Source organism: Miscanthus floridulus, chromosome 4 (assembly GCF_019320115.1).
Source record: "Miscanthus floridulus cultivar M001 chromosome 4, ASM1932011v1, whole genome shotgun sequence".
NCBI lineage: Eukaryota > Viridiplantae > Streptophyta > Magnoliopsida > Poales > Poaceae > Miscanthus > Miscanthus floridulus.
In genome coordinates this window covers 13,218,768-13,241,519 of record NC_089583.1, presented here as the reverse complement: position 1 = coordinate 13,241,519, position 22,752 = coordinate 13,218,768, and the positions used below count along the sequence as shown (strand labels likewise).

The 22,752-nt window shown below is 44.6% G+C and overlaps 1 protein-coding gene across 4 annotated transcripts; it reads left to right on the top strand.

Annotated features, from left to right (window-relative positions):
• Nucleotides 1–18,780: 18,780 nt before the first annotated feature.
• LOC136550969 (PHD finger-like domain-containing protein 5A) lies at nucleotides 18,781–21,422 on the top strand. Of its 4 annotated transcripts, none has more exons than XM_066542552.1 (3): nucleotides 18,781–18,877; nucleotides 19,779–19,881; nucleotides 20,706–21,422. In XM_066542552.1, exon 3 carries the CDS (start codon nucleotides 20,723–20,725, stop codon nucleotides 21,053–21,055), a length of 333 nt encoding a protein of 110 aa, XP_066398649.1. In that variant the 5' UTR covers nucleotides 18,781–18,877; nucleotides 19,779–19,881; nucleotides 20,706–20,722; the 3' UTR covers nucleotides 21,056–21,422. The 4 variants fall into 4 exon arrangements, with proteins under 4 accessions (XP_066398649.1, XP_066398651.1, XP_066398652.1 ...); XM_066542553.1 differs by lacking the exon at nucleotides 18,781–18,877 and adding an exon at nucleotides 18,948–19,551; XM_066542554.1 differs by lacking the exon at nucleotides 19,779–19,881.
• Nucleotides 21,423–22,752: the final 1,330 nt, after the last annotated feature.

Here is a 22,752-nt window from a genome sequence, read left to right as displayed (position 1 = left end):
TCTCACTTACCGAGGCGTAGAGGCAACGGATCCATACATTACCACTCAAGTGAATGGCACTCATACAATAGCACGCCGTATGAGCGACGAAATAGAAATATGATGCAAAGACCCCCAAGTTAGTACTTAAATAAGCCACCTAAAGTCCTTAACTGGGCATACAGGATATGACCACTGGCACACTCTTAAGTTTTAAATTAAAGGTTGAAACACCTATATACTATAAGTTCGTAATTAGTTTTGTAACACAAAACCCTTTTGTTTTAAATACACGCATGAACAGTAACCTGCTAAACCTTGCTCTGATGCCAGCTGTAATAGAACCGACCAATTATACGAGATTAAGTAAGAAAATCTTCCACCGAAGCAGATAATTTAGCGAACTTAAGCCCGTATAACCCGGTAGTCTATGAAACCACGAAGGATTTCAAACCAATCGACATACAAACCAAGATTGCACAAGTTTAGCAAGTACCGTCACACGTTACATAAAGTTTACAACGACAGTGGATACATCAGAGTTTAGAACATAAAGTTATTACAAAACAAGTTCAACAGAAATAGCGGAAGTAAATCAGTTTTAAAGCCACACACACACTTTTAGTTCAGATATAGTGCCAGTAGGTAGTCATCTCCAACAAAAGCATCAGATGAGAGATACAGAGTGACCAATTGCCCTTGGTCCTAGTTGTCACCCATCGCCGGATACAGGCAGTTAATGCAATAGCCGTAGTACATTTGACCATCTGCAACAACAATGGGAACAACGCCCTGAGTACGAGAAGGTACTCAGCTAGACTTACCCGTCTTAAACCAAAATAAAGCGACACCAAGGATTATACAAGGCTTTCTTTAGTGAACTAGCTGACTTTTTTACAAAAAGCATAAGCTATCCTGAAAACATCATTTTAAATACTTTGCATCCTCTTTTATTATAACCTATTCATCTAGGTAAGCACCTGTACTATAGCAATCACATGATTAACCGTTAACATCCAGTTACCAATTTAGCTTTAGCATGTCCATACCATCTAGATAACCATCATTGTTCCATAATAATTACTACGATGCCATAGCTCGAGTCAAGTGCTCACTATCCAGGAGCGATGGCGATTCGAATCGATTCCTAACCAGCTGGTGATTTATTCCTCACACAAACCACACCCACCGATCAAGTGAGCTACAGATCACCAATGACACTTTTCAGGTAGCCACGGGACAATCTGGAGCCACAGTACCCAGGGACCACCCGACTGCCAGGAATCAGGTCACACCTACCCTTGGGCTCACTCTTCGCGCCCCTGTCATACCCCCATCAGCACCAATACGTGCACCCGTGTAGATCCCGGCCTGAATAGTGCCACTAGCTTTGCGGTCGAAAAGTACTTTATTCGGCCAGCTAAATGTGAGGCATGCATTCAACATGATAAGAGAGATGAGCAATGATCGGTCCTTCATCAACACAGATGGAAACTAATAGCACCCCCGAACCCTATCTGGTTGCTTCCAACTTTTCCGTTCGGTCTCCAGTTTTCCATCACATATGGTTAATTCCAGGATATCATTCTTTCCATAGCCAATTTCTTCCAGTAACCACCTATAATGTAGGTGATTGGGTATCACTGATTGCTACTGGTCTAAGCAAGGCTAAGCAGTTATTCGATTCTGACCTAATAGGGTAAAAGGTAAGAAGATAGGCAAGGATAGTAATAAATGCATCAACGGTTTCAATCAACTCCTACAACTTAATGCAACAATATATAAACTTATATATATAGAAAGAATTGTTTTTATAAAGTAGGAGACTTCAAATGCTCTAGGGCTTGCCTCGTTCAAACGAACTAGGTTGGTGATCCATGCACTCCGGCAAGTCCTCTCCTTGCCCCTCTTCCTCTGGCACCTCCGGTGCCTGGACTTCTTGTGGATCGGTCCCGGTCTGCTCTTCCTGAACTGTTACTAGCAACTCCTCCTGCGATCCTGTATGATGCAGATATATAAGTGCTAATGCATAGGTGCATCGAAGAGGTGGCATGTAATGATCATGATGCATGAAATGTGGATGAGCATGTTTAACTTCATTGGACATAGTCGTAGCGAAGTTCTTCTACAAGGTAGTCAACATCATCCAAGAACATGTACTACTATCTACTATGACAACCACTGTACTAACATGCCAAATCACTCCGACAAATTAAGATGCTTCAAAGATACACCAAGGCGAACATTATCAACTAAACTCGCATTAAAGAAGATTATTTTATTTCATTTTAACTAGGGCTACCACAGCAACATATATTTCTGTTACTCATAAAAATCTGAGAAAATTACAGTAGCATAGTACTACTCTAAGTAGACTACCATAAAATTTTCATGGCATTTGGATAACTAAAATAGCCTACACAAAAATGACAAGGCATAAATGCTTAAAAAGGCATAAATAGGAAACCTTAGTTAAAAGTGTCAAACAATAGATTTCATATTTTTCCTAGTATCATTCTAGCATAAGAATAGCACTCACCAATTTTTACCTTTACTGGATCTATAGAAAAATTATGAAAATTCACACAAGTATTAATCAATGATAAAAGTAAAATCTCTAACTCAAAAATCATACATGCAATGACTCTCAAATTTTTACTAGAGACTCTACTAAGCAAAACTAGCATACCCACAAAATTTCATAATTTTTGGACCACAAAAACTCAAGATAAAATTCAAACAAATTTGCATGCATCTAAAAATACATTTCAAGTTCCTATTTAATTCATCCAAAAATTATACTATAAGTGTTGATGTTATATTTTTCTTAAATACTAGACTCCACTCAGATCCTAACAAAATTAGACTCACTCAAATTGGATCTACAAAACTTGAGATACAAATTTCACAAAATAGCATCAAAATCTGAACAAATGCACTAGCTTTTCATTCAATAGACGCTGACAGCTGGGGCCCTCCAGCAAATCGGGCCTGCATGTCATCCACTCCAGAATAGAGGAGGCGGCCTCGATGGCGCGGAAGACGGCATAGCTCACCAGCGGCGGCTTCACCGGTGATGCGGAGGTTACCTCCGTGCACGCCATGACCTACCACGCCAGAAGACCTACTAACCCTAAGCTCTAGCGGACTCCAGGGACGTTGGCCATGGCCCACGGTGGCTCGGCCATGGCGCACGGTGGTGCTCCAGCGAACCCCGGCATTTGGTGGCTAGACAAGGTGCGCGTAAGCTTTTAGTGAACAAGACGGACCTTCCTATGCTACGGCTACCGGCTATGGTGAAGCGGTCAGGCGGGACCGCGTGAGATCACCGGCGGCGACCATGGCAGCCATGCCGCGGTGGTGCATGGTTCGGCAATGCCGCTCACCTAAAGCTTGGCTGGCTCTGTGAGAGCGCTGACAAGGTCCGTGAGGCGATGGCGGAGCTACGGGTGGGATGGTGGTGGCTGTGGCGCCGTGGCGAGCTCGAGCGAGCTTGGCGGAGTTGATGGCATCGGCGGTGCGCTGCGGCTGTGAATGGGGAAGGCAACGGAGGACTGGATGAGGGCAGAGCACGTGCGGAGGGCAGCAGGGCGTGCTCCTCTTCAAGCCAGCCAGCGCACGGCATGGTCAGGGCGAGCCGAGCGCATGGCGGACACGCGACGGCCACCATCTGACCTCGGTCGGCCATGACCGTTCTGAAGCCAAAACACTGTAGCGTGATTCAGTCGAATCCTCAACGTCTGACAGCAAGTTTTCAATGACCAAAAACTTGTAAATGGTGATGATCTAGCTCTAGGTTAGGTTGACAAAGTTGGAGACTGAAGTGAGAGCTACAACATTTCCAATTGGCACTCGAACTGATTTGGTCAGGTTAGGGAGATACAAGGCTCCAAACAATGGTATACGAACTGAAAATCAACATCTAGACTTAGAAAATTCTAAGTGTTGAATCCAACCCCAAATTCTGACTTGTGGGACCATTTAGAGCATGTTGTGGACATTTTCATGACTTGGTCACAAAATAACTTTTGTTCCTTATATAATTTGCTACAACTTTGTTTTAGGTTGCTCAGACATGCAAACATTCTAAGCGGTACTTTTTGAGCAGTCAAACCAAAAAGTCCTAGGGTCAAAACAAGCCAAACCATGACTTGGAAACTTAATTAGGCAAAATGATCAACATGAACATTGTTCCTAATGACCTTCTAAGTATAGCTAAGTTGTTTAATAATATATTTAGCCATACCACACATTGGCCACACAAGAATCAAACACTGAATGTACTGAAATGATGAAAAACAATTGAAATGATACTTTTGTTTCATAGTCATGTTTCACATATTTTACGTGATATATGCTCATGAATGGATGAATGATGCTCATGTTCATAAAATGTAAGTGCAATTAGGCAAGCCTAACACCAGGGGTGTTACATCTAGTACTGATCGAACGCTGAGTGGAGGAGCACCGGAAGCTGGGGTGCCTACGTCTGGTCAACTCTAGAGAGGTTCTAGAGAGGCTTTTTCTTGATCGGACACTGGTCAGAGTCCGGTCAGAGCTTAACGGCTCTCTTTGACACAGTGGTAGGCATAACTGACCAAAGCGTCCGGTCAGCCCGTAGAGTGATGACTCAGCCTCCAAACATTATGTTTTGAATGAGGGGGTATAAATACTTACTCCACTCATCCATGGGAGGTCTCTTGCCCATTTATTCTGCTGAGAAACACCTTTGGAGTGCAAGGGAGAACAAGAGCCTAGTGGGATGATTGAGATATGATAATCCAAGATTAAGGACCTCATTAGTGCATAGGGAGTAGCAAGTGTGCATCCACCTTTCTCATTAGGCTTGTCTTGATCAAGTGAGAGTTTGTGCTTGTTACTCTTGGTGATCGCCATCACCTAGACAGTTCGGTCGTGATTGGGAACTTGGTGATCATCCGGCAGAACTTGTGGATGATCCAAGTCATGTTGTGAGCGGTTGTGGGTGATTCACCATGATGGAGTATCAAAGAATCAGCCCATAGAGAGCACTTGATTCTTACGCGAATCAAGGAGGAGCTACACCCTTGCATGGGTGCTCCAACGAGTACTAGTGGGGAGTGGCGACTCTCCAATACCTCAGGAAAACATCATCATATTCTTTTCCCTCTCTTTACTTTAAGCATTTACATTTGAGCAATTCATTTCATGTCTTTACATTCCTAGAATTACTATGCTAGAGTAGTATTGGAACCTAGGGTGCAAAACTTTTATGCGGGAGAACAATAGAAACACATTCCAGGCACAAGGGATGAAATGGGCTAAGTGTAGGGCTTAGTTATTACAAAAAATTTAGAATTAGCCCAATTCACCCCCCCTCTTGGGTATCTTAATCCTTTTAATTGGTATCGGAGCCTCATGCTCCCTAAATTAGGCTTAACTGCCTAGAGCAAGATGTCTCATGGGGATGGACCCCCTCCTGTCTTTGAGGGAGATGATTTTTCTTATTGGAAAATTCGCATGGATGCATACCTAGAGGCTTTAGATGTTGGAGTTCTTAGAGCTGCCTCATAAGGCTTCCTAAAACCTAAGGATCCTGCCAACCTTCAAGGCGATGAAGTTAACTACGAGAAGTGGAATGAAAAGGCTAGAAACACCCTTTTAGAGGCCTTTGCAAGGATTTCTTTAACCATGTGCAGAACCACAAAAATGCCCATGCACTATGGTCAAACATTTGTGCGCTCCATGAGGGAACCAAGAGTGAGCATGAGGAATGCTATCACCTTGTGATGAAAAAGCTTAATTCATTTAAGATGCTTCCTAGAGAAAGTGCCAATGAGATGTATTCACGCTTGAATGTTCTTGTAGAGGAAGTCAATGGGCTTAGACTCATACAAATGCAACCATCCGATGTTGTGAGAAAGATCTTGAGTATCCTCCCCATTGACAAGTATGGGCATATTGTGATGGTACTTCATCAAGGTGATCTTTCCACCGCTACACCAACTCAAATATTAGGGAAGATCAATGCACATGAGATGTACATGCACATCACTCTATAAGATGGCTCTTCTTCCACCAAGAAGAAAGATTTGGCATTCAAGGCAATCCAAGAGAAGAGAGGCAAAACAAGAGTTGATCATGATAGCTCAAGTGATGATAAGATTGATGATGTAAGCCTTGCTCTCAGGGTGAGAAGAACCGCCAAGATGCTCAAGAAGCTAAATAAGAATGGTGTCAAGTTTGATGGCAAGAAGAAGAAATTCTTCACTAGTAGTAGAAGGAAGCCCATCTCCGAAATGGATTGCTATTATTATGGAGAACTTGGTCATCTAGCTCATCAATGCCCAAACCCAAGAAAGACAAGTACAAGAAGAAGTACAAGGGCAAGAAAGATGACTCAAGTGATGAAGATGATGATGAGAAGAAGAAGAACAAGCCATACAAGAAGAAGGATGGCAAGAAAAAGGAATTTCACAAGAAGAAGAAGAAGAATGGTAAGGCATACATTGTTGGTGATTGGCTCACGGACATTAAATCATCAAGTGGCTCATCCGATGATGAAAGTGAGAATGAGAAGGAGAAGGTGGCCGCTCTTGTGATTGGTTCTTCACTATCTTCATCAACACTGCCGCCATCATCCTCTACACACCTATGCCTTATGGCCAAGGGTGAATGAAAGGTATAAAATGATGATGCTAGTAGCGGTGATGATAATGCTAGCAATGATGAAAGTGGTAGTGATAGTTATGAAGAATTTGAATCACCTACTTATGATGATCTTGTCAAGTTGCTAAACCAATACAGTAAAATCATTAGAAAGACAAGAGCTAAAAATGAAAAGCTAGAACTTGAGAAGGATTCACTCTTAGCAAAATATGACAGCCAAAAAAGCTAGTGCTGAGCTTAGAGAAGAAAATAAAATTGTGTCAGCCAAACTCAAGAAGCTCAAAACCTCTAAAAGGGAGCTTAGAGAAAAACATGATAAACTTGAGGGGATACATAATGAGCTCACCACTAGTTACAATTTGCTTAAAGAATAGTACACCAATCTCAAGATTAATCATGACAATCTTGTTCTTTCTCATGAGTTATTATCCAATGAGCCACATGATGCTACTAACAATGTTGTTAAGATTGATATAGCTACATCATGTGATGACTTGATTGTTGAGAGCATTGAGCAAGGTTCTAGTAGCAAAGGCAAGAAAGTGGTTGAGTCCGACAACTATGATGATTATGTCAAGCTCAAGAATGAGAATGAAAAGCTCAAGAAAGATCTTGAAAAGCTATCAACCACTAACACAATTGTGATAGAGAATCTTGACAAAGATTATGATATGGCTCTTGAGAATGAGATGCTTAAAGAAGAGAACAAGAGACTCAAGATTGAGAAAGATCATGATGAACTTAGAGAAGAAAACAAGAAGCTCACGTTGGAGAAAGAATATCTCAAGACCGGTTTGAGCAAGTTCACAAGAGGCCAATATCTCTAAAGTGAGCTACTCATGAACACCGTGATGAAGATGGATAGAAGTGGTATTGGATACTTGGCAAATCAAGAGAAGAAAGCTCAAGTTCAACATCAACAACAATACAAGTCAAAGCCTAAGCCAAAGAGATGCTTTGAGTGTGGACAAGAAGGTTATTTTGCTCATGAGTGTCAAACTCCACCACCACAACCCTTGACCAAGTTGCTAGACCCTTTGCCTTCAATGCTCACTACATGCTTAGAAAGGATTCTAGTGGAAAGATGAAAGTCATGTTCTTAGGTCCTCCCAACAAGAATAGGCCTAAGAAAATTTGGGTTGCAAAGCCACTAATTGAGAAAGTCAAGGGCCCCCATCAAGTTTGGGTCCCTAAACAACAAGCTTGATCTCTTGTGTGTAGGTGAACTATAAGACCAGTGGAAGTCATTGAGTTATTGATAGTGGTTGCACTCAACATATGGCTGGTGATCCTTGTATGTTCACCTCATTAGATGAAGAAGTAGATGGTCAAGAAATGATTACATTTGGTGATAATTCAAAGGGCAAAGTTCAAGGATTAGGCAAAGTTGTAATATCAAATGATCATTCAATATCAAATGTGCTATATGTTGCTTCATTGAGTTTAAACTTGCTATCCGTTGGTCAATTGTGTGATCTTGGCTTTCAATATTTGTTCACCAAGAAGGAAGTGGTTGTGTCAAAGAAAGATGATGATCAAGTCATATTTAAGGGCTTTAGATACAACAACCTATATTTAGTGGATTTTACCTCTGAAGATGCAAACTTGAAGACATGCTTATTCACCAAAACAACACTTAAGTGGCTATGACATAGAAGACTTGCACATGTTGGGATGAGCTCACTCAAGAAGCTAATGAAGAATGATTTGGTGAGAGGTTTGAAGGATGTGAAATTTGAGAAGGACAAGCTTTGTAGTGCATGTCAAGCCGGCAAGCAAGTTGCCAACACTCATCCAACCAAAGCTTACATATCAACAATAAGAGTGCTAGAGCTTCTCCACATGGACTTATTTGGACCAACAACTTACAAGAGTTTGGGAGACAATCTCTAATGTCTTGTGATAGTTGATGACTACTCTAGATATACTTGGGTGTTCTTCCTTCATGACAAGACCGAAGTGGACGCATGTTTCAAGAAGTTTGCCAAGAGAGCACAAAATGAATTTGAAGTGAAGCTCAAGAAGATAAGAAGTGACAATGGAAAAGAATTTGACAACACAAACATTGAAGCATATTGTGATGAAGTAGGGATCAAGCATGAGGTCTCTGCAACATGCACTCCTCAACAAAATGGTGTAGTAGAGAGAAAGAACCGGACACTTATCACCCTTGCAAGAACAATGCTTGATGAGTATAATACACCCAAAGCTCTATGGGCGAAAGCTATCAACACCGCATGTTATGCATCCAATCGCCTATTTCTTCAAACGTTTCTTGGCAAGACCCCTTATGAGTTGCTCAATGGGAAGAAGCCGAACGTCTCATTCTTCTGGGTGTTTGGTTGCAAATGCTACATCTACAAGAAGCGGCAACACCTAGGGAAGTTTCAAAGACATTGTGATATTGGTTTTCTTGTTGGTTACTCATCAAAGTCCAAAGCATATAGAGTATTTAATCATGCCACCGGCTTGGTTGAAGAAACATATGATGTGAAATTTGATGAATCTAACGGCTCCCAAGGAGCACATGAGAATTTTGATGATGTAGGTGATGAACCATTAAGGGAGGCCATAAAGAACATTCCGGTTGGAGACATCAAGCCCAAAGATAATTAAGATGATGTACAAGTGATTGATCCATCCTCTTCATCAAATATGCCACAAGATGATGATAAAGATAGGAGAGTAGAAAATGAAGATACTCATGTCTCCCATGATCAAATGGTGGTACAAGCTCAAGATGTTGATGCTCCACAACCTCCCCCTCAAGTGGTTGATAGAAGAAATTCACCCCTACTACAAGCACATCCACAAGATCTCATCATAGGGAGTCCTTCAAAGGGAGTAATGACTCGCTCTCAAAAAATTACATCATTTATTAAACATCACTCGTTTGTTTCTTGCATTGAACCTAAGAATGTAGAAGAAGCTCTTCAAGATCTGGATTGGATAAATGCCATGCATGAAGAGTTGAACAACTTCACCCGCAATGAAGTTTGGACACTTAAAGAGCGACCACAAAGTGCAAGAGTCATTGGAACAAAGTTGGTGTTCCACAACAAGCAAGATGATCAAGGTATTGTTGTGAGAAACAAGGCAAGACTAGTTGTAAAGGGGTTCTCTCAAGTTGAAGGGTTGGATTTTAGAGAGACCTTTGCACTGGTTGCAAGACTTAAAGCCATTCGTATCCTCCTTGTATATGCATCATATTATGAAATGAAATTATATCAAATGGATGTTAAAAGTGCATTTTTAAATGGCTTCTTAAATGAACTAGTCTATGTTGATTAACCTTCCGGGTTTGAAGATCCTAGATATCTTAATCATGTTTATAGGTTTTCCAAGTAGCTTTATGGGCTAAAGCAAGCCCCAAGAGCTTGGTATGAGCGCCTTCGGGATTTCCTCATTGAGAAAGGCTTCATCATTGGGAAGGTCGACACCACACTATTCACCAAGAAGCTTGATGGAGAGATCTTTATTTGTCAAGTATATGTTGATGATATCATATTTGGCTCATCAAATGAAGATTATTGTAAAGAGTTTGGTGAATTGATGTTGAAGGAGTCTAAGATGTCGATGATTGGAGAGCTTACATTCTTTCTTGGTTTTCAAGTCAAGCAAATGAGAGAAGGGATTTTCATCTCTCAAGAATGGTATACCAAGGACCGTCTCAAGAGGTTCAAAATGGATAAATATAAGCCAATCAAGACACCTATGCCATCCAATGGACATCTTGACCTAGATGAGGGAGGTAAAATGGTTGATCAAACTCTCTACCGCTCTATGATTGGTAGCTTGTTATACTTAACCGCATCTAGGTCCGACATCATGTTTAGTGTGTGTATATGTGCTAGATTTCAAGCTAATCCTAAGGAGGCTTATTTAGTTGCCGTTAAAAGAATCCTTAGGTACCTTAAGCACACACTAAGCATTGGTCTTTGGTATCCCAAAGGAGCTAGTTTCCAACTAGTTGGCTATTCCGATTTGGATTATGCCGGTTGCAAAATTAATATAAAGAGCATATCTAGAGGGTGCCATTTGCTTGGTAGATCACTAGTGTCTTGGATCTCAAAGAAGCAAAATAGTGTGGCTTTGTCCACCGCCGAGACAGAATACATTGCCGTGGGTGCTTGTTGTGCACAAATTATTTATATGAAGCAAACTTTGCTAGACTATGGTGTAGTTCTAGAAAAGGTACCTCTTTTATATGATAATGAGAGCACCGTAAAGCTTGCTAATAACCCAGTTCAACACTCTCGCACCAAGCACATAGATATCCGTCACCACTTTCTTAGAGATCATGTTGCTAAAAATGATATATCACTAGAAGGCGTAAGGACCGAGGATCAATTGGCGGATATCTTCACTAAACCGCTAGATGAGGCTACATTTTGTCGGTTGAGAAATGAGCTCAATGTGCTTGACTTTAGTAACTTCACTAAAAAATGAGCTTGTATTGTCCCTTGCATTGCATTGTAATATAAAACATGTTTAATTTTTAGTAATGCACTTAGGGCTTGTCTAACACGGTTAAGATAACCGCCGAAAAGCATGTGAAGAAGCTTAACCTTGGATCAAACTTGACAAGCAACTAGACTTACTTTCAAGTATTGCATTGCATGTGCATGTGTGTTGCTTTGTCGTTTATTTTTGGTTATCTTTTGAGCACCCGCTATTTTTGTCCACAAATAGGGAGAGTATTTGAAGCTTCTTTTGATTCTAAACCCTATTGTCTGGCCACATGTGCTCCTCACCTCTTTTATTGTATATTTTCTTAAAAAGAATTATAGCCTAAGGCAAAATACTTTAAAAAAAATTGAGGACTTAAGAGAGGTCTTTCACATCAGTCCAAATTGGTGTTTATTTGTGTCTTATTTAAGTTGAGACTTGATTGGGGAAAGGTAGCGCGAAGGAACTTTAAAGATTTGCTGAAGAATGGTGACCGAACGCTGCACCAGACTCTGCTTCCAACGTCCGATCAGTTCACAGGAGGTGAATAGATGCACAGGAGTGACCGGACACTAAACAGTGTACCTCCAGCGTCTGGTGTGAAGATGGCCCTACATCTGGTCAAACAAAGAGAAGATGTCAGAATCAACTAGACTTAGTGGAGCGTCCGATCATGAGGCACCTAACGCGTCCGGTCGCGACTTGAGGGGTTTTGGACCCCTCTGTTGTCGATCGAACTCCGGGTGACAGCATCCGATAGTTGCCACCGGTGCGTCCGGTCAGTTGAATCCGAGTGGATCTTAGATTCTTTTTCTTCTCTGTCATGCGGGGGCCACCATAAATAGTTTTCTCCTCACCTTGTTTGTTCCCTGTTCATCGCGCCATTGTGCCCTAGCCCGCCTCCACTACGCCGCCGTCCTTGTTGTTGCCGTTGATCCACCATGCCGTCGTGCTGCTCTGCTCTGCCGCACCCATGCTCCGCCGTTGTGTAGCTCACGCACCCGTGCCGCTTGCCCATGCTGCTGTGCCACCATCGTGCCTACGTCTCTGCTGCCACGCCCGCGCCTGCGCCTCCACCGTCGCACCTGCGCCTCTACTGCCATGCCCACGCCTGCGCCTCCACCGCCAGCCTAGTTCATGCCATCGAGCTTTCTGTCCAAGTGCCAGCAACCCTAGCCCTAGGCGTAACCTTGTCGATCCCAAGTGGTGCCCCGTGATCCTCTCCTTTTCTTGTCGATCCTCGGATTTCATTAGGTAGCAAGCTATCGATTTCAATTTCTCAACTACTTCTTGCTTCTTAGGGTTTCTCACCTCTAGATGAATATAGTGATTATTTATATTTCCTATCTATTCCATCATGCAGCGAGTCGGTGCTCTTGTGGTTGATTTGACAGTGGTAGTTTTACTTGGGGCCAAGCCCGCGAGTACGAATTGAGACCAAGCCTCACGAGTGTTAGTTGACAGCTATTTCTTATCAGTGGCAGTGATTCTCGTTAGCTTTAGAGATGGCACATTGCAAGAATGCCAGAGGTGGTCCTGGTGATGAGGATCCAAGGCCTCTGCCTCGCCTAACTGCTCAGCAAAAAGGAAAGGCGAAAAAGACTACAAAGAAGACGCACAAGTTAGATGATGTTGAGGCAGAGAGGGCAGCAACAGTGGCAGCCGTCGCAGAGCATGTAGAGAGAGGTGGATCTAGCAGTGGCATTCATATAGGTGACCAGTTATCACTGGCTCAGAGGGCTACCATCGAGAGGATTGAGACTAGTCTTGGTAGTGCACCCAGGACTGTCATGCTTGGAGGACGACGTGTCTTTTTAGAGGATGCTCCAGAGGTTTCTAATGCAGAGGAGAGTCAGACTCAGAGGGTGACTGAGCAGCAGACATAGTCGGCAGAGTAGACAGAGGACGCTCAGCAAGGAGAGTAGGTTGAGGAGGCAGAGCAGGCAGCTCAGCCATAGCTTCAACGCTCTAGTCATACACGTACTCAAGTGTCACCGAGGCCTCAGACACAGAGGTAGGGCTCTCGTCCACCTCCTAGACCATAGGGTCCGCCTCTGGTGGTTCACCTTGACCTGAGGGCAGCCACAGCCAAAAAGGTGCAGTAGTTATGGTTTGTACAGTTTGAGGATTGGTTTCCGCCGAGGTGGGATGAGCATGCCTCAGAGCACTTCTACATTGTGTTGCAGGAGGACTTATATAGTGCTTATCTCAATAGCGGTGTTGCATTTAGATCTCAGCGGGTCTGCTCCATAGAGTCTCTGGTTGCAGCTCTAGGTGAGCAAATCCGTCCACACCTTTCTTATTTGCCAGGCTTGACAGATCTTCTTGGACAGACTGGTCGCTATGTTCCATCATGGGTTCGTGAGTTGTACTCCTCTCTTTGGATTGACCCGAGGCACATGTTTATTCACTTTGCTTTCAGAGGCCATGACTATAGGCTCCAGAGCTCGAGGATCAGAGAGATACTAAGGATTCCAGAGTCCCCTTTTCGCCTTCATGAGGTATGCTATGGACTAGATAGAGCCTCCGAGATGCCCTCACGGCGGACTTGTGCCACCTATAGACCTTGTCAGATCGTGCTTCATAGAGCCATTTGGCGGGGGTTCGAGTAGGACACCACATGACCTTACACCTATAGCTCGGCTCCTTGATGCTATCATGAGGAGGACTCTGCTCCCGAGGATGGGCTACCACGAAGACTTGACTCGTATTCAGCTATGGCTAGTGTATTATCTGGTATCTCAGACTATTTTTTATATTTGGGATGTGATGCTTTCAAAGATGGAGGACACACTAGCAGAGGGCTTCAGAGGTCACCGTCAGCTGCCTTATGCTCATTGGATCACCTTCCTACTCCAAAAGGTAGTTACACACAAGTCCCTAGAGACTATGGCAGAGTGGACATGTGCGACTACTGAGTTTCCACGGTATGACATGAGCCAGATGCTACGTCATAGTCATGCTAGGACACCTTGCCAGCCAAGCCATCGCCTAAAGGTACCAAAGACAGTAGCTCAGTAGAATGAGATCATCAGAGGCATTGCAGCGATAGAGTAGCAGCAGCTTGATGCACAACAGGAGGATGAGGTCAAGAGCGACCCGAGTGACAGCTCAGATGATGACTATCAGCCAATTCCACAGATGGCTCCTCAACCACATGATAGAGAGGCCAGTGGCTCTAGCTCAGCTCCACCACAGCCACCGTAGACTGACCCAGCACTTCTAGCTGTACTTGAGTGGATGAGACAGGACCAGGCACATCAGGCATAGGAGACCATAGCTACACTTGCTCAGGCTCAGGCATGACAGGATGAGTTTTAGCGAGAGCAGCAGGCCATGCAGCAGCAACAGCTTATGATTCAATAGCGGTTACTCGGCTTCATGTAGCATGTATTCACTGCTATTGGGGTTGCTCCTCAGTAGTCTACACCTCAGAGAGGCCGGTCTGCCACCACCACTCTAGTGACTCCAGCTGTACAGCCCAGTGGGCTTCAAAGTCAGAGATAGCTAGCTCCTCAGTTTGCTTCACCTATAGAGAAGGTGTCTTAGTGGTTTGCTTCACCAGGGACAGCTTAGGGTCCTCACTTTACTTCTATTGTTATGGGCTTCACTCCGACTCAGAGTTCTTCAGTGTTAGTGACGGACACCCCAGTCTCTAGGAGCCTTGGCGCTACCTTTAGTGAGCTTATAGGGCAGCCTACACCTCCAGACTTATGAGTCCCTATCCCTACCACAGCTGCTCTAGTTACTGGGACTACTAAGACGATTTCTTCATCTGTTGCATCGTCCGAGCCACCTCAGATAGTCACTCCTACACTTGAGGCTTCAGCGACAGCAGCAGTTGTGGCTCCACCTCCTACAGCGACACCTCTAGAGTCACAGGCCGCGCCAGTTACTGAGCAGACCTAGATCGCTTCACCTTCACTTCCATCTACAGAGGGTTAGATCGCTCAGAGCTCAGGGTTAGAGGATGATGCAGCTCAGTTCTAGATCTCTCACCGCACCTCAACGCCCTACTCGACTGCTCCTGTCCCGCTATCCGACTCTTAGGTTTTGGTGCTTGACGCCAAAGGGGGAGAGGGAGCGAGTATGTTAGATTTAGGGGGAGCGTGTGAGATAGTAGTCTCAATTCGATTCTTTTGGTCTTTTGTGTGTGATACTTCACGTTTACTTTCATGCATTGCATCATATACATGTGATGGTGAGACTTATGTGACATGTGTGCTCTCTACATTGATATATATATATGTCATGTCACTTGGTAATGCTCATTTTCTTTGCTTCCACGTTTTACTTCGATTCAAATGAGCGCTACTTTATGTACTCATGCTTATTTCATGTCTTTTGAGTACACCATGTTGGCTTGGATCATATAAGTATGTCTAACTCCTTGTTCTTATTGTCAAAAGCTTATATGAACTAAGCTTGTTGAAAACCTCACTCATCTCTTTTACATACTCGAGGTTGTGTTGTCATCAATCACCTAGTTGGGTTTCGGTGATTAATGACGACACAAGATTACTATGACTAACATGTGTTTTGTAGAGGCAATTTAAGTTAGGTCATGGTAATGGCAATTGATTGGGCAATTATGGTTTTCATGCCCCCGTCGATGGAATTTGTTTCAGTTTTCAAAGGATGAACGACAAGGTTAAGGACGGACTAGTTCTAAGTGTCGTTTGGTGTTGGAGAGACACTTAGAGTAGTTTAGGACTTTGCTTTTTTTCCTTTGGCCATACTATTAAGAGGGGTATGGACTAGTAGCTTGACCTAGGTGAGTCTAGTGGGTTAGGTATGGTGCACACTTATCAAACCTAGCACTAGGTAGCTCAGGAATAGCCCTAAGATCAATTGGAATCAACTTCATTCACAAAGGATTTTGAGTTCGAAGTTAATGGAGGGTCAAATGACTGACCGGGCGCTGGTATGGTTGTGACCGGACACTGGAGGATGAGCCCTGTCATTTCATTTGATCAACTGCAGTCATCTGGTACTGACCGAACACTGAGTGGAGGAGCACCGAACGCTGGGGTACCTATATCCGGTCAACTCCAGAGAGGTTCTATAGAGGCTTTTTCTGGCCGGACGCATCCGGTGGGTGTTGATCGGACACTAGTCAGAGTCTGGTCATAGCTTAATGGCTCTCTCTGACATAGTGGTGGCACAACTGACCGGAGCGTCTGGTCACCCTGACCGGAGCGTCCGGTTAGCCCGCAGAGTGATGACTTAGCCTCCAAACATTATGTTTTGAATGAAGGGGTATAAATACTTACTCCACTCGTCCATGGGAGGTCTCTTGCCCATTTGTTCAGCTGAGAAATACCTTTGGAGTGCAAGGGAGAGCAAGAGCCTAGTGGGGCGATTGAGATTTGATAATCCAAGATTAAGGACCTCATTAGTGTATAGGGAGTAGCAAGTGTGTATCCTCCTTTCTCATTAGGATTGTCTTGATTAAGTGAGAGTTTGTGCTTGTTACTCTTGGTGATCGCCATCACCTAGACGGTTCGGTGGTGATTGGGAACTTGGTGATTATTCGACGGAGCTTGTGGATGATCCAAGTCATGTTGTGAGCGGTTGTGGCCGATTCACCATGACGGAGTATCAAAGAATCAGCCCGTGGAGAGCACTTGATTCTTACACGGATCAAGGGGAGCTACACCCTTGCGCGGGTGCTCCAACGAGGACTAGTGGGGAGTGGCGACTCTCTGATACCTCGGAAAAACATCGCCGTGTTTTTTTCTCTCTTTACTTTAAGCATTTATATTTGAGCAATTCATTTCATGTCTTTACATTTCTAGAATTACCATGCTAGAGTAGAATTAGAATCTAGGGTGCAAAACTTTTGTGTGGGAGAACAATAGAAACACATTTTAGGCACAAGGGGTGAATGGGTTAAGTGTAGGGCTTAATTATTACATAAAATTTAGGATTAGCCCAATTCACCCCTACTTCTTGGGCATCTTGATCCTTTCACAAACATAGTCAAATTTAAGTCATTCTTGAAGAACTTTTGTTAATAAAGCAAGCCACAACAAAAGAAGTGATATTTAGCACAAATTTTGAATAAAACGAGTGGTCAAATTTGGGGTCAAAAAAGTTAAATGAACTATAATTTGGAACGGATTTAGCACGTAGCAAAAGCTATGAATCTAGAAAAGTTAAAATATCTTATAATTTAGAACGGAGGGAGCACTTGAGTTTGTTTGTTATCATCAAAGAAGGATGACAACTGCCCATCTCGTGCCATGGCCACAAGTATTCGGGGCTATGAGAAATAACATCTCAAATCATTAATTTATGACACTATTATTAATGTCATCTACCTAGAAATGCATAAGGTATCTACGAGTTTGATATGTTAATGTTATCCATAGCTCAACAGTCCTCAGGAAAATGCTTTTGTGGAGCTGTGGATGCCCCACTTGATGACTTTTGGTTGTGCCTTTGGTGAAAAATTAAAAATCCATGCACGTTTTATCCATGTTTAAGAGCATCTCTAAAAACATTTCTAAAATCTAGAGTCATTTGAGTACAAATTGTTTTATATATCTTTGCATTTATCCAACAGCCTTTCTATATATATCTTGTGCGCTATTTAGAGAGCTATCTTGCTCTCCATCTTTAGGTAGAGAGAAATCAGAAATAGAGAATATCTATACTTAGATATGCAATTGGAGAGTATGTTGGAGATTTTTTTTTTTTTTTGATATAACAGTCAGCTCTAAGGCCTTGATATTGAAAACACAGACTCGACCAAATCGCGAGCAACAAGAGTTTTTACAAATTCTTGGAGGGGGTTTGCCCACACATGCAGGTCACCCGGGTCCCAACACATAGCAACTTTGGCTAACTCATGTGACACAGAATTACAAGCACTAGGAATAGAAAAAAATGCCACTACAAACAAAATGCTCCCGCAGCAAGAATCTGAGTGTCCATAATCATCATTCCACACGACGCCAAATCCCTAGAAGGGGACAGAAGAGCTTGTTTGAGGACAGAGGAATCTACCTCCAATTGGATACGAGATATACCATAATCTGATGCCACCTGCAAAGCATTCTGGCATGCCGCCGTCTCGGCTGTTAATGCGTCTGAAACAGCAATTAGGCGTCCAGCCCCTGCCAAGATCGCTTCACCTTCATGGTCACGGATGATGAAACCCCAACTGCCCGCAAAGTGTCCGGAATGAAAGAACCATCCGTATTAATTTTCAGCTGTCCCTGCGGTGGTGCGCTGTGTGGCTTCTTCCCGACGAGTTTGCTGCTGTGTGCCCAAATCGCCAATAAGTTCCATCACTTCTGCTGCCACTTCATCCCCAGACAGTCCGTCCCTTCTCTCCTTAATTTGTTCATTTTATTTCTCACTCACACTCCACCGTTTCCAGAGTAAGAGCATCGTCTTGATACAGGTCTCCTCCTTCATGTAATCACCTCCCAAGCCCATCGTTTCAACAACAACATCTGGCGAACTGAACCGGCTCAAGATCAAGACAAGACCAGCAGCGCCTGACCATTTTACGTTTGAGAGAGGAAACAGTGACCCCCATCCTCGTCGCGTCTTGTGTCAAGTAGCACGGCCCGACGACGGCGGATGTTTAGGCTTCGATGGGCCCGTCGTGCCAAGCCCAGCATGCGCAGGAGCCCAGGCTTCCAGTTCCTTCAAGCAGCCTGCTAAACCTGACTCCCAAGCCCAAGGCCCAACGGGACCTATCCCATCCCCTGCTGCTCCGCCTCCACCGCTCCCGCCCCTCCATCGGCCTCGCCGCAGCGGCGGTCCTGCTCCACCTCTCCTTTCGCCGGTACGTGGTCCTCGCTCAGTCGCTCCCATGGATCCGTCCCCATCCCCCCTTGGTTCATGCGCTACTGAACACTGTTGATCAACCAATCGCGTGCTACGCTAGATCCCGCCGGTTACGCCCGCCCTCGAGAAATATCGTCGTCGGCGCGTGGCTCCGCTAGCAGATGGCGCGCCGCGCGCGTGTGCTTAGTTGCTGCTGATTGGCGCCCCGCACTGACCCTTCGTACTTCGTAGAACCCGGCTTCTAGGTTTGCTCCCTGTCCGGGGGGCCGCCCCTGCCGTGCCCTGTGTGATTTCTGCAATTCTGCCTGTCGCCCTGTTGGTTCCAAGCCTCTGTCGACGCGGTCTGTGCTCAAATGGAGCACCTGCGTAACAGGCAACTCATTGATTTGACTGCTCATCCACATCCGTAGCAGCATTGTACAGCTTCAGACAAAGTACCTGTGTCTGTAAGAGAAGCAAACTCTTGATTCAACCGTTTGTTTGCAAACGCCACTGACTTTGGGTCTAATATATCCAATCAAAGGGGACAACATTTGGGCTGTTTGTTTCTATCTTTGCTAAAGGGACTATTTGATGCTAATATTGGCACTTCGTTTAGAACAGATTATTCGTCCTTCCACCCTTACCTTAGGTGTCCACAAGGCCTGAGTGCAATCAACATCGACACAAATGGTTGTTGTCAGTCCAATGTCTTTCTTAACCACTAAATTTGTTACAACATATTCATTTTAGCAGCATCAAGAAATATTTTAACGTAACTCCATGGCACACCTTTTAAATAGAAATATCACATATAAATGCAATGATGTATACTTTCAAGCCTCCAAGTAATCATACCAACCTTGCAGTAGTCTTATTTATCATTTTCTGATGATACACCTAATATTGTTTCATGACAGGGGATATACTGACCGGGAGCTGGTGCAAGCGGTAGAGTCTTACCGCCTGTGACCGGAAGGTCCCCGGTTCGAGTCGCGGTCTCCTCGCATTGCACAGGCGAGGGTAAGGCTTGCCACTGACACCCTTCCCCAGACCCCGCACAGAGCGGGAGCTCTCTGCACATCTTTACACTCTGCATATTTGTACTTGAACTGCATTGTAGATTGCAATCTTTCTGACTTGTGGCGAAGCAAGAAATATCCTATGTGGGCATAGTTTGTAATTCAGTATGCTGAACCTCTTCTTTGTGGAAGGACTTAACAATATGGTTGGATTGTTAAAAGTGGCTGCAATTCTAAGAATTCTTTAATGTGCTAATTTCAAAGTTGAAAATTGACCACAACATTTTTTTATTTGGATGATCACCTATTTCCATCAAACAAAAAAATTGTTGAAGCAATGTGCATTATGCGGTGCCTATTGCCATGCCTTGTACATCGACTATTGGTAGGGAGGTTTCAATCTTCTTCCCGCTTGGGCTAATCATTTCTTCATTGTTCGACTGAAATTTCTGATCTGCTCTCCCTCCCTCCTTCCGTCTCTCTTCTTTGCCACCCTTTTGTATCTTTTCTTCTTCTTTGTGGCTATAGACTCAATTGCTTTAACTATGGTACATAGGAATATAGGATGGCCATCTCCAAATCATATAAAGATTAACGATAGACTGGAAAAAATCAAAATGAGCAATGCATATGGGAAGAGCTTAGTTGCCAAAGCGAAGTTTCCCCTTATTACTTGCTATCAAGTTAAATAAATAACGAATTAACAATTCTCTTTGCATTAGGTATTCAACCTTCAACTGTTTCTGTGCATGTTCATGTCGTTCCTCACAAAGCTGTAACATTGCTCCATGATAATGCACTAACCATTGTACTATTGCTTGCCAGATTAACATCTGACAGCCATGGCAAAGCACCACCCTGACCTGATCATGTGCCGGAAGCAGCCCGGCATCGCCATCGGGCGGCTATGCGAGAAGTGCGATGGCAAGTGCGTCATCTGCGACTCATACGTGCGACCGTGCACACTGGTCCGTGTCTGTGACGAGTGCAACTACGGGTCGTTCCAGGGGCGGTGCGTCATCTGCGGTGGCGTGGGCATCTCGGATGCCTACTACTGCAAGGAGTGCACGCAGCAGGAGAAGGACCGGGACGGGTGCCCCAAGATCGTCAACCTCGGTAGCGCCAAGACCGACCTCTTCTATGAGCGCAAGAAGTATGGGTTCAAGAAGAGGTGATGGATCAGTCAGGTTCGCTTGGCCTCTTGATGAGTAATGCTCATGGATACCGGGAGTAGGATGTCTTGGCAACATTTGCGTTATGTTTATTGGTGATGGATGTTGGCTTGAACCATGAACTGAGATGACCTCTTCTGTCACATAATTTGTATCTAGAGGGACCTGATATAGGGGTCGTATGGGAAACAAAAGATTGGTATATGAAATGCAGTTGAGCATCCCTGATGTGCTACTCGTGGTTCTGTGTCTGAGCAGCCTGATCAGTGACTGATGATATGGGCACACAGTGTACTTATGTACCATGAGCATATGTTCTGAATTTTTCTGTTGAGAAATTGAAGCAGAAGAGTAAGTTTGGCACTCAGAAACGACACATTATCTCCAGTTACAAATTATGACATCACCATTACTGAATATACACCTGATCAGTTCCATATTCTCTGTGTTAATGTATTCCCTCATCAACTCCCTCGATACAAGAAACTTTTAGCAATTTTGTGTCATGAAGAAGAGGCATAAGACCAAGGCGCACGGCACTGTTGGTCGTCCGACAACAAAGGAAACGGAGGTGAATGTTGACAGGATTAGTGGCATCGATGAAATAACTGAACTCTGAAACTATTCTGTCTGTTCTCCCTCATGCTGTTCTTGCTCTTTCCTGCCTAAATTCCCTTCCAATTCCATTCTGGAACCCAGTTATCGTCCGATCCCCCAAGGATCGTGACAATTGGTATCAAAGCCGCTGTGTTCATCGTCTTGATCGCGACTATAATTCCTGACGGCAGGAGGTGCTTGTTCTTCATCTTCGGGTGAAGTCGAGTCGCTCCAGAAGTCCGATTGGGATGTGGTTGGGTCGGCGGTGAGCGCGGGCGAGAGCGGTCTGGCGCCGAAAAAGAAGCCTACGAAGCTCCAGCGTTGATGGCGCAGTCCATGGAGGACCTCTCGACGCGTTTCGAGACCATGCCAAAGCAGTTGGAGGGATTTCAGAACATGATGCAGAATACGTTGGATTCGCTGAACGCCATGGGTTCGTGGCAAGCTTCTACGGACAAGGTGTTCGGGGATTTGCGGGAGCGGGCCGAAGGTACGAAGGCATCGCTGGACGCGGTCTCTACGCGGATCGATTTCGCGGCGTCGCGGGTGGATTCGCTGGAGGCAAGGATCACAGCTCCTGCGACGACAGCCGCCGCACCACCACCGTCGACGTAACCCCAACCGGCACTGAGGAACATGGACCTCAACGCGGCTACCGGGTCGCCCTCGTGCTCACCTGCGATGGACGGGGAGCGGGCCAAGGGCCACGGCGAACACTGCGGCGGAATCCTCGAACTCCGGCCGCAGGTCTGCAACGGGGGTACGTTACCGGATCCGATTCCTCACCCTCCTTTCCCGCCAGTGGATGATGCTTTTCCTCCCCATAACTGATCACCACCATTTCCCAAGATCGATTTTCCGAAGTTTGATGGTGAAAACCCCCGCTTATGGCGCGACAATTGTGAAATGTTTTTCGAGGTGTATGTTGTCCATCCATCGTTGAAGACAAGGTTCGCGGCGCTGAACTTCAAAGACCCAGCGGCGGCATGGCTTCAAACGGTGCAGCGCAAGGGCAGGATCACAGATTGGGGGCAGTTGTGTGAGCTGGTGATGGGGCGGTTTGATCGGGATCAGTACCAAATGCTCTTGAATCAGTTTGAGAC

Coding starts and splice junctions, on each gene's coding strand:
- LOC136550969 (XM_066542554.1), top strand. CDS start 20,723: ATGGCAAAGCACCACCCTGACCTGATCATGTGCCGGAAGCAGCCCGGC.